The sequence below is a fragment of the Gallus gallus genome, chromosome 17 (genome assembly GCF_016699485.2).
Source record: "Gallus gallus isolate bGalGal1 chromosome 17, bGalGal1.mat.broiler.GRCg7b, whole genome shotgun sequence".
NCBI lineage: Eukaryota > Metazoa > Chordata > Aves > Galliformes > Phasianidae > Gallus > Gallus gallus.
The window spans coordinates 10274112-10290865 of NC_052548.1; the positions used below are offsets into that span (position 1 = coordinate 10274112).

A 16754-nucleotide genomic window follows, 5' to 3' on the forward strand; every position below is an offset into this window, starting at 1 on the left:
ACGACCCATCAGTTCTAATTTTTAAAACTTATCCTTTCAGTCAAGACTAGAAAAAGGCCCATTCCAACTTTTATCTTCACTACAAAGTGCTGTTATCTTGGGCTGATGTCAGGAGCTCTATCTCTCTTTCTGCTGACAAGCAGAGACTAGAGAGATAAGATTGGGAACGAATCTCACTTCTCTGAGTAAATAAATAATCAATACTCATCTAAATGTAAATGAGAAAGTATCCCCCTCTGATAACAGGGCTCTTATCAAACAGCCAATTTTCTACAGACATTTGGCCTCAACCAAATCACCATCATTCAGCCCCAGCCTAATGGCTAAAAATCGTAACTAAATTGAACCGATCACCAGAGATCAACTAAGTTCAGCCATGGCTACTACAGGTTCAAATGTTTGGAATGCAATTTTTCCCCCATTAACTTTCAATAGCAATGAAGAATACCACGGTCAGGGGTTGAATCTGCACAATAAACAAATAGTAGCACTTAGAAAGAAAAAGAGGCTTTAAGGAAAACTCCAAACAAAAGCCATCTCAATCTGCAAACAAGTTAATAAGATAAAACGAGGATTACAGAAAGACTTACCGTGATATCTGATGTTTGTGGAGTTGTCAAACCTAACCTTTCCTGAACACACCACTATAAAAGAAACAACAAAAAACCAAAACAAAAAACCCACCCAAACGGTTTAAAACAGAACCGACATTTCTAATGTTATTCTGCAACAGAACGCACCACTGCGCCCTGCTCAGCCCTTATCTTTGCCGAGCTCCCACGAGCTCCTGAGTTCTCACAAAAGCCCCAGCTCCAGCTATGCTCTTTTGTCAGCTGCTTCCGCTCCCTTTATTGTCCAGGCATTTGTTCAAAACACTTTTGAATTTCTGATTTCCATAACATTGACTCCCATAATTTATTGCACTGTGTGAGCAAAAGAATTCCCTTTTGTCTCAGAACATCATTGTCTGCCCACTGCTTTTGGTGCCACACAGTTCTTGTTTTATGAACAACGGTGATAAACCCTCCCAATTTACCCAATGTTCCGTCTCTACGCACACACCTCACAGCCTCCCCTTGTGCCCAGTCACCTCGGTTTGCAAACTAGCAGAAGATCTCTGCTTAGAACCCACTCTTCATTTCCTGTCAGATCCATTTTTGCATTCATACATTTCTGCATCTTTGCTGCTATTACTGTTATCCTTTTTGAGACATTATCCTTTTTAAGATAAAATATAATAATCGAGATGTGGGCACTCCGATTTAAGCATGGGCGCAGTAATGCTTTCTGTTTCGTCCTCTCCTCCTTTCCTAATTTCTAATATTCTATTTGCCTTTCTGACTGCTCCTCAGCACGGAGCTGAAGTGTTCAGAGAACTATCCATGACGACTCCAAGATACTTTTCTTGACTGATGGAAGGTAATTAGAGCCCATCATTGTATACGTATAGTTACGGTTGCTTTTCACCATGTATATTATTTTGCACTCATTGACACTGAATTCCCTCTCTCGTTTTATTGTCCTGTCACTCAGCATTGTGAGATACCTCTGCAGCACTTCACAGACAGCTTTTATTTGCACTATTCTTGCTTCTTTTGTATCAACAGCACATTTTGTCACATCAGCATTCACATCCTTTTCCACGCTGCACATTAACTGAACAATGCAGGTTCTACCAGTTCCAGTGGAACTCCACCAGTAACCTAGTTACTAATAATGAAGAGCCATTATTCCTATTCTTTGTTTCCTGTCTTTTAATCAATTATTAATCCATGTGAGGATCCTCCTTCTCATCCCATGACAGCTTAATTGCTTTATGAGCTTTTGTCAAATCTTTTTGGAAATCTAAGCGTGCCGTATAAAGCGCATCATCCTCATTCAGAGGGTCTCTGGCATCAGGGGCTGCTCACATGTTTGCGAGGCACAACCTCCCCTACAAAAGCTGCTCTGATTTCTTCCTCGGTGTACTGCATTTGTCCATGTCACCTTTTAATTTCCTTCTTTGCTAAAATTTTATGTAGCTAAAAGGAAGCTGAGGAATGCAGGTCTCTCCTCACACTCCTCCAAAGAATGGCTTCCATGCTACTCCCTGAGCGAGGAGCATTATATCACACCCCATTTAACAGCGCAGCACATTTGTAAGCGAGCTCTCCCCATGCTGTCCGTGATGCCTGCCTGCTCATGGACAAGTTTCAGCACTCACTGTCCAGGCAGAGCTCCTCACACAGCACACAGGAAGGCTCTGCCTGAAGGTACAGCATCCTCCGCAGTGCAGCAGCTCCACGTCTCGTGCACACTGTTCTAATTCCAAACTTGCACACGAGATATTAGAGATTGGAGGGCAGTTTGGCGGCCGTTGCCTAACGATCATTGCAGTAGCAGCCAGACAGACAGGAAGGAAACAAAAGTGAACGTGAGCTGTGTTTCGAGCTCTGCTGAAGTACAGGGATAAGACAGGAAAGGAAACAGCTGATGAACATTTAATGTTGATGTCTGTGGTACTTCCTTCTTTTAAATTTCTTCTTTCACAAGAATACATGATTTACTGCTCTACTGCTTTGCTAGGTTTTGAAAGTGTGATTTCTTTTTAGTTTAACCTGTGTTTATATTTATGTGTTGTTACCACTTTTTTATTATTGCTGGAAATATGCTATGGCTATCACAAGGCCATAAAGAAGAGGACGTTTATGTACTTCTACCCTTTCATGTAGCCTGTCAGAAAGCATCAGCTGTGCCAAGCGCAGTGCTGCAGAGCCCAGCTTTCAGCCGGCCATGTGTGCGTGGAGTGGGGAGGAACCCATGTGGCCGAGCGCAGAGCCCCGATGGCACCAGGAGATGGCACCGGGAGATGGCACCGGGAGATGGCACATTGTCCACATTGTCACCGGCCTGCACTGCAGCAGGGGAAGACCGCTTTCCCATCGGCACTGGACACTGACCCTTGGTTGTAAGACAGAGCAAAGATTATAAACAAAGAGGTCGAAGGAGAGGGATCGATAGTTTGCAGAAAGCAAAAATTTGAGAACAGCGAGGGGCGGTGGGACTCCTGCATTGTGATTTTTTCTTAGAATGCAACAGAAAGGGCAAGGATTGCACTGTGTGCTTGGCAATGACAACAGAGCAACAGAAAGTATGTAAACAGTTCGAGAGGAAATAGCTGTAAAGCCAGAATGTTTACATCTCAAACTCAACTGCTGTGAGGACATCTTAAGTCTGTTTATCTGTTAAAAATCCACAACGCCCCTCAACACCTCTAAAGGGGAGTGAAGATTTTATCATTACAAATGCAAACACTGGTTAATAAAGATATCTGAATTGTGAAAAACAAACTTCTAATATTGTGCACAAGCATGAGACTTTTTCTCCAAGTCCAATCTGCTTTTTCTTAACTTGCACTGTTGTGACATGACCAAATTTTACACAGTTATCTGCTGCTCTCCACAGAAATACAGATGGTTTTTGTAGAAATAAACAGTCATTTATATGAAACAATTGTAAAATAGTTTATGGAAACCAGCGGTGTAATGCATTCAAATAAATGCCAGGACTGGCTGATGGAGAGCCAAGGTGTTAAATCACACTGCTTAAGAATTCAGCTGTGGGAAACAGATAGTAAATCCAGAGTGACAGAATTTCCAGTGATGGCAAAGGTTTCTGACATCTAGTCCAGTACACAAAAACTACAGCAGTTCAAACCCATTTTACTTAACACTACCTTGACAGCCAGTGAAATTAAAGAATTTAGTCACAAGCCCCTAAAAAGGAACAAACACACTTCGTTTACGTATTGCTCTTTTGTAGAACAGAAAGGCAGACAGCATGCAGCTCTGCAGCAAACCGGTCTGGAATAATCACAGAAATATTCAATTTTTACTACAGACCTTTATTCTTCCTGCATTAGCAATGTCATTCTAAATAAAGTTGACAGGAGAAAGAAATCATCACCTTTGACCTATAGCATAAGGTACCTATGGCCAAAACACAACAGCACACACACAGTATTTCATCATGGGAGATAAGCAGTGCTCAGGGCAGCGCCAGCGCTGCACGCTGCAGCAAACACAGCACAGGCCCTTCTGCAGCTGCTGCCCACTGAGAGCACCAAACACAGCCGCAGCCCGGGCTGTGCATCGGCACACGGTCTCTGTTACCAACGTGGCTCTCAAGGTGAGAAAGGTGCTTTTCTCCTGGTTACCCACCCATCAGCACACAGCACAGGTAACACGGCTGCCCGGCGGGGGCTGCGCAAGCGCCCCAAAAGCAAATGAGATGGTCCCACAAACGTACCTGATGTAACAGTGGTGTCTTCTCTCATCAGAGGATAAAATAAACAAAAACCTCTATCATTCAAACGCTGAACTGTAGAATTTAAAATGTCACATAAATTATGGCTTTATCACCAACCCGGAACAACCAATAACTGTGCGATTTCAATACCAACAGCTCTGGAAGAGATTCAACTCTATATTTCACTTTCATTTCAGAGGCCAGACGTGAAACATTTTCCTCCACGATTTGGGCTGATGTCCAGAATCCCATCAGCCCAAACGCACAGGACTAACGAGCTATGTCTATTCTGACAAACTATTCACAAACTTTGTTCCCCGTGAGCTGTTCCACGTCCACCAGCAGCCCGTCCCCCGCCACGTCCGTGCCTGCGCAGCGTCAGCGCTCGGAGAAAGGGCTCAGTGAAATCAATCACTGCTGCTGCAAAACAGATCGCCTCTGTTGGCAGATGGAAATCGTTTCAAGCAGCCTCTGTCCCACCCTCCCCAGCACAGAGGTGCTCGCCCTGCACAGCACCAATCCAGAGGACACTTTGCTGAACGATCCAGCCAGCTCCTTGCTCCGCCTGGCAATGGGACAGGCACACCCAGGAGAAAGCTGTGACATTTGGAGGCCGTGCACTTAAACCAAAGCGTTTTCCTTATTCTTTTAAATGTATTTTTTTTGTTGGTGAGAGGGGAGCAGCCAGCAGGAGAAAGTCTGGCTGAGGACCTATGAATATTGGTGGTTTTAAATTTGTATCTTGCTAGTGTTAACAGCTTAGTGAAGAAAAACAGCGTTTCTGAAGTATTTCCAGGTAAAGCCATTCACAACTGAGGGCAGCAAACTCCGCAGGGATGCTATAATTACCCAAAGCAAAGCACTGAAAGCCAAAGAAACTCAAAACTACCATTAAGCAGAAGAGCACGCACGCAAGCACAAGAAAATACAAATTAATTGGCTTTTCACTGTCACAGATGCTGAGGCTTCCATCGCTGAGAGTCAGAGCAAACATATGCGTCGCCTACTCTAACATATTTACTTTTAATTTTAAGCTCCTCAGCTACCATCTTCAACAGCAACATCCGACTTAAGTGACAGTTTATTCTAATCATGGTTCATCTCTTAAAAACACTTTAATCGCAGGGCTGTGGATTTAGGCGGTTTCTTCTACCTTCCTAATTCTCCTCCTTTCTATTATCTCTCCATTACTCCAGGCTTTATTTTCATCCCCTGTTCCTCCCTCCCCATGCTCTCCAACACACGACACCCAGCCATGACTGGGGGAGGACGGGCTGCCCGCACACAGCGCTCCTCCCCACACCTCTGCCCCATTCCCAGCTCGGCTCCGGCTCCAGCAGAGCCACCAGGAGCTCCTGCAGCCAGCAGGGAGTGAAGGAAACCCAGACCCACTCCTACTGACACAGCTGCTGAGTACTCCAGAAAGAAGAAAACCATGGGACAGGTTTAAAGGAAAGCCTTTCTGACTGCGTCCTTGTGCGTTCCCTGGGGCCTGGAAGGGCACTTGGCAATATGTGGTCCTTCAGAACAACCATATCTTTGTATTGTAGCTTTTGCATATCTGCTGCAAGTTTTGAATAAAATGTGTTAATAAACTGTTTCAGAAACATGTTTGAATTAGGAAATGTGACATTAAAAGTGGTGCTGAAACTACTTGTTAGAATGTGGTTTCCAACAAAACTCAGACCCTTTCCCTCACTGCTGTCGAAATGAAAAAGCTTCACATGTGCCTCAGTGCTCCTTCCTGTGAGCTGTTGCCCAGGTTCTGAAGGATAACCAAAGAGCTCAGCGCAAACAGAAGTTAAATGCATCACAACGCAGTTCTGTGCCCATCACAGCTCTCACCCACTGATGGCAGCTCAGAGCCACGAGGGGCAGCCGGGCCGACCCCACCGCAGGACCGAAATGCAGCACCAATGAAGGCTTTTAGCCCCACGTCCTACTCCAGCTTCTCAAATTTTTCTCTTTATTACTCAGTTTCCTTTGGCAGTGAGATAACACACTTATCCAGATTAGGAGGATTATTTTAGACTATTTTTGGTCACTTTACATATTTTAAAGAATGCACAAAGCAATAGTTGACAGCTGTTAGGAACTCGAATGTTATTGTAAAGCAGCTGTTTTCATTTATAGAAAAGCACCAGTCTTTCTCCAAACTGAACAGAATACTGTGCTAATAACTCAGGCTAACCTGTGGAAAATACAGGTCATGTCTGTGAAATGTTGGCAGAAGATACTGTTTATAGCAATTAAACTTGTGTCGCATTTTGTTCTTAAAAGGACTGAGCATTTCTGGTTCAGGGATGTTTACAGTTTGAAGCAGCTATTAAATAACAATCAGTAGCATGTTCATCCTGCAAAGAACTTCTACTAAAAATCAGACAAGATTAATCAGACAAGGCTTCTCCACTCGCAGAATTTCCAATGACGAGAGGCTGACACAGGCCAGGGATGGGAAGGCTTATTCTAATGTTTCAGCATTTTACATTGGTTAGTTTTGACTCTCATTTCCTTCTGAAAACATTCAGTTGTTATAAATGGACATCAGTACTTAATTTGTTTAAAGCCAAAGCCCCTACACATATTCTCTTTGCAGTCCTATTTTATGTTAGTATTTATAGTCCATTCAGTCAAGCCATGGAAAAAAAAGGCAACTGGCATCCTAGGGAGTATATTTGTTGAGGAACAAAAGGAATGAGACAGCTGAAAGGCAGGGAAGATAGCTTCCAAGTGTACATATAGTTCCTGCACATATTTAATTTGAGAATCACCATGGCATCAAGATATACAAAGCACCAAGAACGAAGCCATCATCTTTCTCACGTTCTTACAATTGTAAGCCATGCAAACACACTTTATAGAAACTATTGAATGTGGCTTTTAGTGCAGATACAAGAAGCCTGATAAGACCTACCTACCTCGAGGGGTGCAGTCTGACCCAGCACTGTGCTGTGCTTGCTGAACATGGGAGGCTCTGCACCCACCACCTTGGAACAACTTGGTCTGCATGAGAGCCCTCCCGACGAGCCGGCTTTAATGAGCACCTCTGCCCTACACGGAATTCTTAGTGTGGCTAACAAGTAAATATGCTAAAAGTAAGACCAGTAAACGTGTAAAAGTAAGACCAGTAGAAATACACTCAGGATTGACTGTGTACAACGGTGTTTTAGCTGTGGAGTGAAGCAGCAGTTGCACTGACACCAATACTCTACAGTTCACAGCGGGGTCTGCACGTCTGCAGGATCCCTCTGCAAAACATGAGGACGTGAGCATAAAAGCATACCTGAAGTCTATTCCTTTCTGAAGTTAATATTAAGACTCTCACTGATTTCTAAGGAGTAGAACTATACCAAGTGCTGCACCACCCAAATCTCACCTTATAAAAAGGCTTTTCAAGACTCCATCATTTTTTCTCTCCAAATTCCAGGCAGCGCCGTATCTGACATTTCCACTGATAAATTTAGGAAGAACGAGGAGTTCTTACACACGATCTCAAGCACATGATTCCCTCTCCATGAATCTGCTGCATTTCAGACCAACTTTATACTTAAACTTTCAGCTGCTGGAGTGCTCGCAATGTTCAGTAATGTTTTCAAAGATCCCTAGACATGGCAAGTTGATACAAAGCCATCTTGGAATCATCTGTGCGTCTCAGGGTGCTCTATGGAGCCCTGTTCACGGCACCTCAGCTCCACTCACACCAGTGAGGCCCACGTGAGGCCCTGCAGAGCCGTGTGGGGCTTTCAGCTTTTCCCCCTCCCTGCTGCAGTCAGGGCACCACCCAGCCCTTCCTCTCTTACTCTCCCATTCTGGCTATTTTCACAAAGCTCTTGTATGAAAGACCCTACAGAGCTCCCTCGAGCTGGTCCGTCGCTGGATCTCCTCTGGGAGCTCATTCCACAACCAAGAGTGTTTTATTTCCAGCTCTTGTGTAAAATACGCATTTGCAGTACACGCTGCTGAGCATGCAATAGGTTAAACAAACTGATGATAAAGAATTCCACTTAGTTATTTTTCATTACCATAGGAAAACATCAATTACATTTTCTATTTTATGAGTGTACACAAGGGAATCCATTACAATGAGAGCGAGCTTATATGGCTGTTTTTGCTGCTTCTTTCCTAAGCAAGGAGAACACTTAGCTTTAAAGACAATGAAAGCAGCCCATAGAGAAGGCAGGCAAACCAGCATACCTGCACAGACAGCTCCTATCCTGATTTATCCAGCCTGACTCCAACTAATTAAACATCTGCCTCGACAGTTTCCCCTGCAGATTTATCTTCTCCAGTACGTAGCACTGACTGTTTGTTACAGGCTTTTCCCTTCCTTGCCGCCATTCACATAAACTTCTTCCCGTTTGTTATTTGGGCATGTGACAAGGATACAGCATTCCCATTAACCCCCTGCTGGTATCTCTTGTGGGATGGGTCACGAGGCCCCCGAAACACGGCTCCCGTACAACCTCGTGCTTTGCGAAGGGACATCAGGGGTCTGGTTCTCTCAGCTACGACACAAACAGGTGATTTTCCACCTGTGCCTCCTGTGGATCTGCACAAAATTTATTAGTTAAAAATTATCAGAGATCATATATTCAACGTAAAGCATTGCGATACCAGGAAAGAGTAACTGCAAAGAATATAGAATACTTTGAATTCCCTGCAGTAACTTTGTCTAACATAATATCTAAATAGAGCTGGACACAACAGATACACTTTTTCCACTTCTTTCATTGTACTTCCTATGAATGAAAGGTCGCAGCCCACTTCTGTCCTCATCTATTGACTTATATATTCCTGTAGCAAATCATCTCTGGTTTGCAGTTAGATTGCAATCAGAAATCTTATTCAGCTCTAGTCTTTTCAACAAATAGAATTTTGAAACAAATGCATTAATGTCATTTTTACAGCCATAGTCCACCATGCAGTTACATGAATGCCAGTGCACATACTGAAACAAAACAGCAACCTGGGCTCTGCACTGCCATTCGTCAGGACACTTCTGCCATTAACAGCCTTGTGCTCCACAAGCAAAGGTTGGTCGCTGCAAGGACAGCAATGGCATTTTAAAACAAAGAACCGAAATTGAGAAGCTCAGAAGGTCATGGGCTCGCAGAGGTGACCGAGGGCTCAGGGATTTTCAGGAACACACGAATCAATTGCTTGTTGAAAGGCCTTGCTGTAAGCTACAGGTTCCTAGCTGAATAAAATAGCCAGGGAAAGCTAGTCTAATATCTAAGCTCTCCTCCTCTCAGAACAGCCAGCCGAGGCTTACACTTTCCTATAAATGTAGGTCCCATTTACGAAGCTGTAAACACAATAAATTCATTTGTCCTGTGAGGACTGACCTGCAGGCACAGTGAATATGCAGAAAAGTTCATAGGCATGGTTCATAATTTGGTTCGTAGCAATAAGAATCAGAACAATCAACTTAGAAAAAAGTGTTGCTGAATGAGGAGTAATACTTTTTCTAAATTATGTCATCTTTTATTCAGAACTCTGACATCCAAATCCACTGCTTAATAATGACTTGAACGACAAAGGCATGGGACCTCACTCTGCTAATAGTCTGATCTCAAACTCCATTCATCTGCGTATCTCCCACTGAACGTAAGAGGTATATTCACTCCCAAAATGAAGGATTTGGTGTTACATGAAGAGTGGTGACAAAAATCCTTCTCTGTGCTTGCTTCAGTCAGTGTGTGCATCCTGAGGTGTAACTGCCCTTTAATCTAGGTGGCATTTCTACCCCGTTCTGCCAACAGCAGCAGAAGGGGATGGAAAAAGGCTCATTCCAGGTCCAGAGGGCAGTGCAAGCAAGTGGACCCCTCTGTGCAGACAGCTGCAGTTTCTGCTGTTTTAAAAAATGACAGGAGAGACCAAAAAAATAAATTAAAATCTGCTGAATGATGAATTGCAGTAACTGGGAATGAGGGAAGTTTTGGATAAGGGAATTTTTTAATAAAACAGTTTAAGTTATGATTGACCAATTTAATACATCAGTACCTAGTCTGGGAGGTGCCATCACCCACGTGGCACCGTCACACAATGCCAGCACTGCATTATGAGCGCTCAGCAACATGTAAAAAATACAAAATAAAAAGCATTTGTTTTACCAGGCTCAGTAACACGGGAACCCGAGCACAGCGCTCCCACAGCCACCGTGTGCCCAGCAGTGACTGCAGCTCACGGAGCTGACAGCTGCAGCTCTGGCTGCGTCCACCCACGAGCTTAAAGCACAACCTGCAAGCAGCGCCGCTGCTCTCAACAGAGTGCACGACAGGTTCATAAGTAAACACACGTGCAGTGATCCAAAGATGTTCAGCTGCGGATTCTGCTGTGATTTACATCCCAGCATTGATGATGGTCATGTTTCAAAGAGGTGAAAAGTCACGTGGATAATTTACTTATAAAACAAGGCTTAAAGTATTTCTCATATTATTCCCCCCCCTCCAAACAAACAAACAAACAAACAAAAGACATTTATGCCAATACGTCCCTTTACAACAAAGGGTTTCTGACAAAAGCGCCACGAAAGCAGTTTATGTATCAGCTGAAGGAATGAATGACAGTTCCATTCCTTTTCTAAACGACCAAACAAAATAACAGAATAACAGCAAGAAGAAATTTCAAATGGACGAAGAATAACATCTGTTACACGAAGGGGGAAAGTAGTTTAAATACTGAGCTAAGTGAATCCTCCAGACACCTCCCTTCGGGGAAGAGAAATCTGACCCCAAGAAATAAATAAAAGTCACCCAAAAAGTGAACAAAAGAGGTGTTTGAAAAAAACAGAACACCATTCATCGCAGCTAACGACTTGTTCATTATGAGTGATGATGGATAAAGACTTCTCACGCTGAGATGAAATCAAGATTTATATGCATTGTTTCCTCTCCCAACTTGTGGGAAGATCATCATCATTTAATTCTATCTCTGCGGCCAGTGATGGGCATCCAGAGAGCCGGTTATCAAACGGCGCAGTCAGCTGGCAAAAGCCGGGACGTGCAGTTGGCACATCTGGACGGAGCCGCCGCAGCAGAGGGTGAACAATGGCTCCTGGCCAGCAGCCAAAGCTCGCAGCCGTGCAGGGCTCAGCCCCGCGCCCACCAGCACACAGCACTGCTCTGCTTGGGCTTTTTTTTTTTCCTTTTACGAGAATCAGATTTTCATTGCTTCATTCAATTGCTCTCCTCTGCCATTTTTTACAGCTCTTATCGTTCCCTTGGAATATGGCCTTGAGACAGCTCATCCGTGTCCTTCGCTGTGTTATCTCTTCTAACTTTTATTAAAACTTCAGCTTTCATCTGAAGATAGCTAATTAAATCCGTGACAGATTATATACTCGTTTAAAAACTGCACCAAACTACCACTTCAAACAGAACGGGGTTTATTTTCTTTTCACATGGTTAAAACTAAGGGTATATAAGGAGGTTTCATTCATTTACAAAGACAAGATCTGTATCTTTACCTAGTGTATAGATAGGTTTATATTAAAGTTCCTTTGTTGCGTGACAAAGCTCAGTGCAATTTCTCACAGTAATTATTCCTTGCTGCTGGAAAGATCTCTCAGCCTTACACTTCTGAAATACATGTACTAATATATATGTGAATGTATATTTATATCCAGGAAAAGCACTGCTGTAAAACATAAATGCCAGTACTGTAAATTTTCCTCTTTTAAATGTTGATACGTCTTAACTATGATAGCACTATTTTGACAACACTGCGGAAAGTCACTTTTTCTTTTTCTCTAAAAGTAACAACTATTTATTTAAACCATCTAAACTCATATCAGGTATCATTTTCTTACATAAATTAGAAGCATAACAATTCTATCAAGGACTGACCTTACCGTAATGCCTCCCATCATCTCAAGCTACCACTGGCTGCACTTGAGCACAAACGGTTTTGTTACCATAAAGAAATATCTGCAGTAATGGATACACTGCTTTGCAGCAAACGTTATGCAGTTCCTCCACTGCCCGCCTTCTGGCAGCATCTAGAACGCAGACCTGTGCACAGAACTGCTTTGGAGTGGTGCTGGAAATCACAATACTCACTGAAGAAATGGTGCATTTTTCACAACAGCTAAAAAGTGATACGAAATACCCTCAGGAAAAGGCACTCTATCCTCTAAAAAATGCAATAAATAACCCACCTGAGCCTCTCTGCGATCCTTTCCTTCTCTTTAAGGCTTTTTGCAAGATATCTTTCATGGTGACCTTCATACTGTCCACCTGAATAAGTGAGAATCCATGAGCAGCGTTTCTGCAAGACAGAGGTACATACATTTTTACAGGAGAATCATCATCAGGCAGCTCACTGCAATCTTTGTTTCTTTCAAGCAAAGTACTTTTTAGGAAAAGCAAAGAACAAAGTTGTGCTCTAAAAGTGACGTTAAAAGGAGAAACCCAGAACACCTCCTTTGAAAGGCAGAGACAGAAAAGGAGAAAATGGATTAAGATTGAAGGCATGCAAAGATTTTCCTAATTTATCTTTATTTTTGATCAATTTGTGTTCATCATTAAAAACGAAGGATGAGCGAACGTACACACGGAGCTCTTCCAGTTCTCGTTATTAAGCATCTCCTAGGCATGCTGCAGTGCATACCAGAGAAACAGTTTGCAATGTCATATGCATCCCAATGGCAGATGTAGCAAATCATTAAGTAGAAGTGGAGGAACAACAATCAGAGAAGTAACAGCAGCTTTTCAGCAATGTTAGTGCGTCGCATTATTTTCATGCAACTTTTTGACATGTTTATGTAACCAACGTGGCACAAAACCTGGGGGAAAGGTCTCTGCCAGCAGGGCTCTCATCCTGGCCATGGCCCACACAGCTCCACGCCCGGAGAGGTGCGAAGCAGCACGCGGGTGGGCTATGGAAGATACCAACTGGCAGATATTGAAAGTGGCATCACCGGGGAAGCAGAGAAGATGACAATATAATAGAAGAGCTACTGGATTAATTTATCAGAGGATTTTGCCCCTTAGACCTTGCAGTCAATCTCTGCTCATGTCAGTAGATGTCACTGCAGACAGTTAGCACAGAAATTTGAGAGCTGCTAGGCACCCACAGGGAAAGATCTGCGCTGCACAGAAAAAATTGTTTTGCAAAGCTATTTAGACAGGAGGAGGAACATTTTATCTGGCAACTGAGAATTCTAATCAGGGAGCGGAGCTCTCTGTGTGCATCACAGCTGGAGTATTTTAAAAGCAACTGGCAGTCAAAAGCAATCCAAGCAACACAATCGCATCATTAAAAACAAGAGCACATTAAATGTCACTTTCAGACACAAACATGGGGAACACGAGTTTCAGCTCCAATCGCTCCAGACGTGGCCCACAGTTCATGCTGAGCCACGGGCAGAGTGCACAGCGACAGCCCCCAGCACGCACCCATTCCCGCTCCCGGTCAGCCTGTCTGTGCGCGCGCTGCAACTCTGCCCTCACAGACAGCACAGCTGTGAGCACACTGTGCCCCTGCACCCACTCCCAGCACAGCACAACAGGGCGGCTATGGGTCAACCTCTGCACGGGAGGCCTCATCCCAGAGCAAAAGCTTGACTCCTTGGGCTGTGCCTTCGCCATCAGTGCAGTGCAGAGCTCTGGCCGGCGTTGGGCCCGCTGGGATCTCTGTGGCCGCAGCACGGCCCCCTCCCAGCCACCACCTCACCGGAATTTCACTCCCAATTCTCTTTGTTCCCAGAAAAATGAAACTGCCTAAAAGCCCCAAATGGGCGCTCTCTGGACCATTTATAACTCTTACACATCTTCAAACCAAGCATACCCAAGCGTCTCACACACCTCCTTTCTTCCCCGCTACTTCAGCCGCACATGTTTTAGCACAGTGATGGGCACACCGTTCTGCATGAGCGTACCATTGGTTTCCACAGCTGTGAGAGTTCAGCCCTACAGCCCCAAGGTTCAGCGGCTCTGGCTGACGCCATACAGTAAGCAGAGACCTTTCCAACCTCTTTGTCAATAAGCAAATCTGTCCTCAGCCTGGTAGTGTGAACTGCCATGTGCCTGTGAGCTGCGCCGCACCGAATGCCTTCTGACCCCGCTGGCAGTCGGTGCCCCGGCCCACAGCCTCACCCGGCACCGCACCAACCGCTGGGCTGAGATCAGTGGGTTGTTTAAAATGGAAATCTTCCATAGAACCACACTGTCCTCACAACAAGGACACTACCCTTTCCCTTTTATTTAGATGACATGATGTTTATCACCGAGCACTGGAAGCGCCCAAAGGTACATAGAGAGAAAGGCACTTGTGCCACCAGGCAACTCATAGGATGCCTTGCAGCACCACAAGGTTTCCAGAGCACTGCAACCAAAATGCAGGAAATTAAACCAAAATACTGCAGAAAAAAAGGACAAAGGCAAAGAAGGCCTTCCAAAACAAGCAAAGTCCTATTTTTTTTTTTCCTTCAGTAGGAAATGCTTTTGCACTGAGGTTTCTCACAAGCAGCCGGGTGAGTTCCTGTGCCACAGATCCACCCGGTTCCGGCGAGCTGAAGCACTGCTGGACCACTTCAGGCTGCACACCGAGACAGATCTGGAACCTCCCAGAAATGGAGAACTGTCTTTCAGCCCCTGACACTTGAGCTGCTAAAGAGCACAGGCTGGTGCTGGTCCTGCTCGCATTTCAGTGCATCCCGACTCGGTCGATTCCTTCTATTGAGCAGCTGGCCTGAGAACTGTCAGCCTGATTTTCCTGACACTCTACTACTAAATCATGCCTGAGCCCCGGCCATTCTTTGCTTCAGAAGCTGGATCTCATCCCAGAACGATCTTTAAAAGTTTATTTTACCGATCAAAGCAAAATAAGAAAAACCTCTGTGTTTTACTATATTTAGTGTGCTATCCAGTAAGTGAGACTTTGGCAAGAGCAATGAAATGTAAAGCGCACTCCACATTCGTAAACTTTTGGATATTTGCTCTGGAGCACCGCCAGCAGTGTTAGCGTTGCCAGAGTTCAGATCACCGTCCCTCCCTCCCTTCACTCCAGTTCAACGAGCAGACCGCACTCTTCCCCCGAACGGCACAGCCTGGGGGCTGACGGTTGCTCAGCACCCCTGGGTCAGTCCCATTGTCCTGCTCTGGAACATCAGCAGCCCACGGCAATGCGCCCACAGGAGTTACTCTGGAGGAAACACGTCCTTGTGCACCACGCCAGCCTTGTCCCGCTCTGCAACAGCGGTGTACACGAACTGTCCTCACCCAACCTAACTCCAGCATTTCCTTAATTACCATTATAAATTGCATATGTTGTAGCTTATTCTGCTCAACACCACACGCTAGGAAGCAGAGCAGAAAAGCAGATGCCATTCTACCAATTAAAATTGCTCCTTACAAATTAGAAGCCAAAGAGACTCCTTAGCTTGTATTTTCTGTCATTTTGCACAAACATACCTGGGTGACAAGGTTAAATCAAGCAAAGGAAATCCCTGGCACTTATCATCCACAGGCATTACTGATAAATTGTGCAGTGGAGGAATAAAGGATTACCTTCTGTATTTTTTCATTACACTTTTCTTTTGTTACAGAATACATAAATCCATTGTGGCACAATGTAATATGTATCATCGTGCTACACCTGTGGACGTTTCATAACGGCTGCCATGTCTGTGCAGTCAGGAATGATAAGTGAACCACCCGTGAATGTTAATGATAGTGATCATTCTGCGGTAACTTGGCTTTCCATCTTCTTTTACAGCCTGAGAGCTGGAGCCAGGGTGGCAAGGTTCAGGAGAGTAAAAAGAAAACAAGAGGAGAGGCGATGGCTGCAGCAGGCGCTGCTGGGGGAGGCGGCAGCATGGACACGGGCAGCAGCCCCTCCGTGGGCCTGGATGGTGCAAAAACAGAAAGAAATACCTTTTTGAAGATGAAAGGCTTCTGGTCTGAATGAGAAGCAAACTTCTCCAAAAGATGCCTTTCCAATCCATTTTCTTTTTTCTTCTTCTTCTTTTTTTTTTTTTTTTTTTTAATTCTGAATCAGAATTTAGAGCACTTAAAGCTTGCAAGGCTGGCATGGCTGAAAGCATCCAGGAACGATGAATAATGATCTTGATTTGAGCAGCACAGAGTCCAAGTTAAGACTAAAAATCCCAGCTGATGTAACGTGCTTAACTTAAGCTGGGTAATTTTGCAGATGAAGTACACAGTGATATGAACCAGAATGACTATGCCAGCCATAGGTTTAACTCTGAGCCTAAATGATTTTGCCATTGTGGATCTAAGGTTTGCCTTGCATAACCGTGTGCTTTTGAGTTTAATTGGCTGCATCTTGACCCTACTATAGGCTAACATAAGACATGTCAGCTTCCTCTGAACCTTGGGCCTTCCTTGGGGAACCCCACCCCTCTGCATTTGCTCTCTTGGGGCTCTGCCCTCTTCACTTCACACCTATGTTAACTTCCTTAAATTCGCATTTTATGAATATTCTAAAATAGATTTTGCCAACTA

General features: G+C 44.3%; 1 protein-coding gene across 11 annotated transcripts in view; it reads right to left on the minus strand.

The window, feature by feature from the left end:
• MAPKAP1 (mitogen-activated protein kinase associated protein 1) overlaps positions 1 to 16754 on the minus strand; it is an 85150-nt gene that overhangs the window by 25474 nt on the left and 42922 nt on the right. For all 11 annotated transcript variants that reach the window (XM_040648948.2, XM_015279320.4, XM_015279321.4 and 8 more), the window contains one exon: positions 12446 to 12555. In XM_040648948.2, the coding sequence (XP_040504882.1) occupies positions 12446 to 12555 (110 nt within the window). The remainder of the gene's footprint in view (positions 1 to 12445; positions 12556 to 16754) is intronic.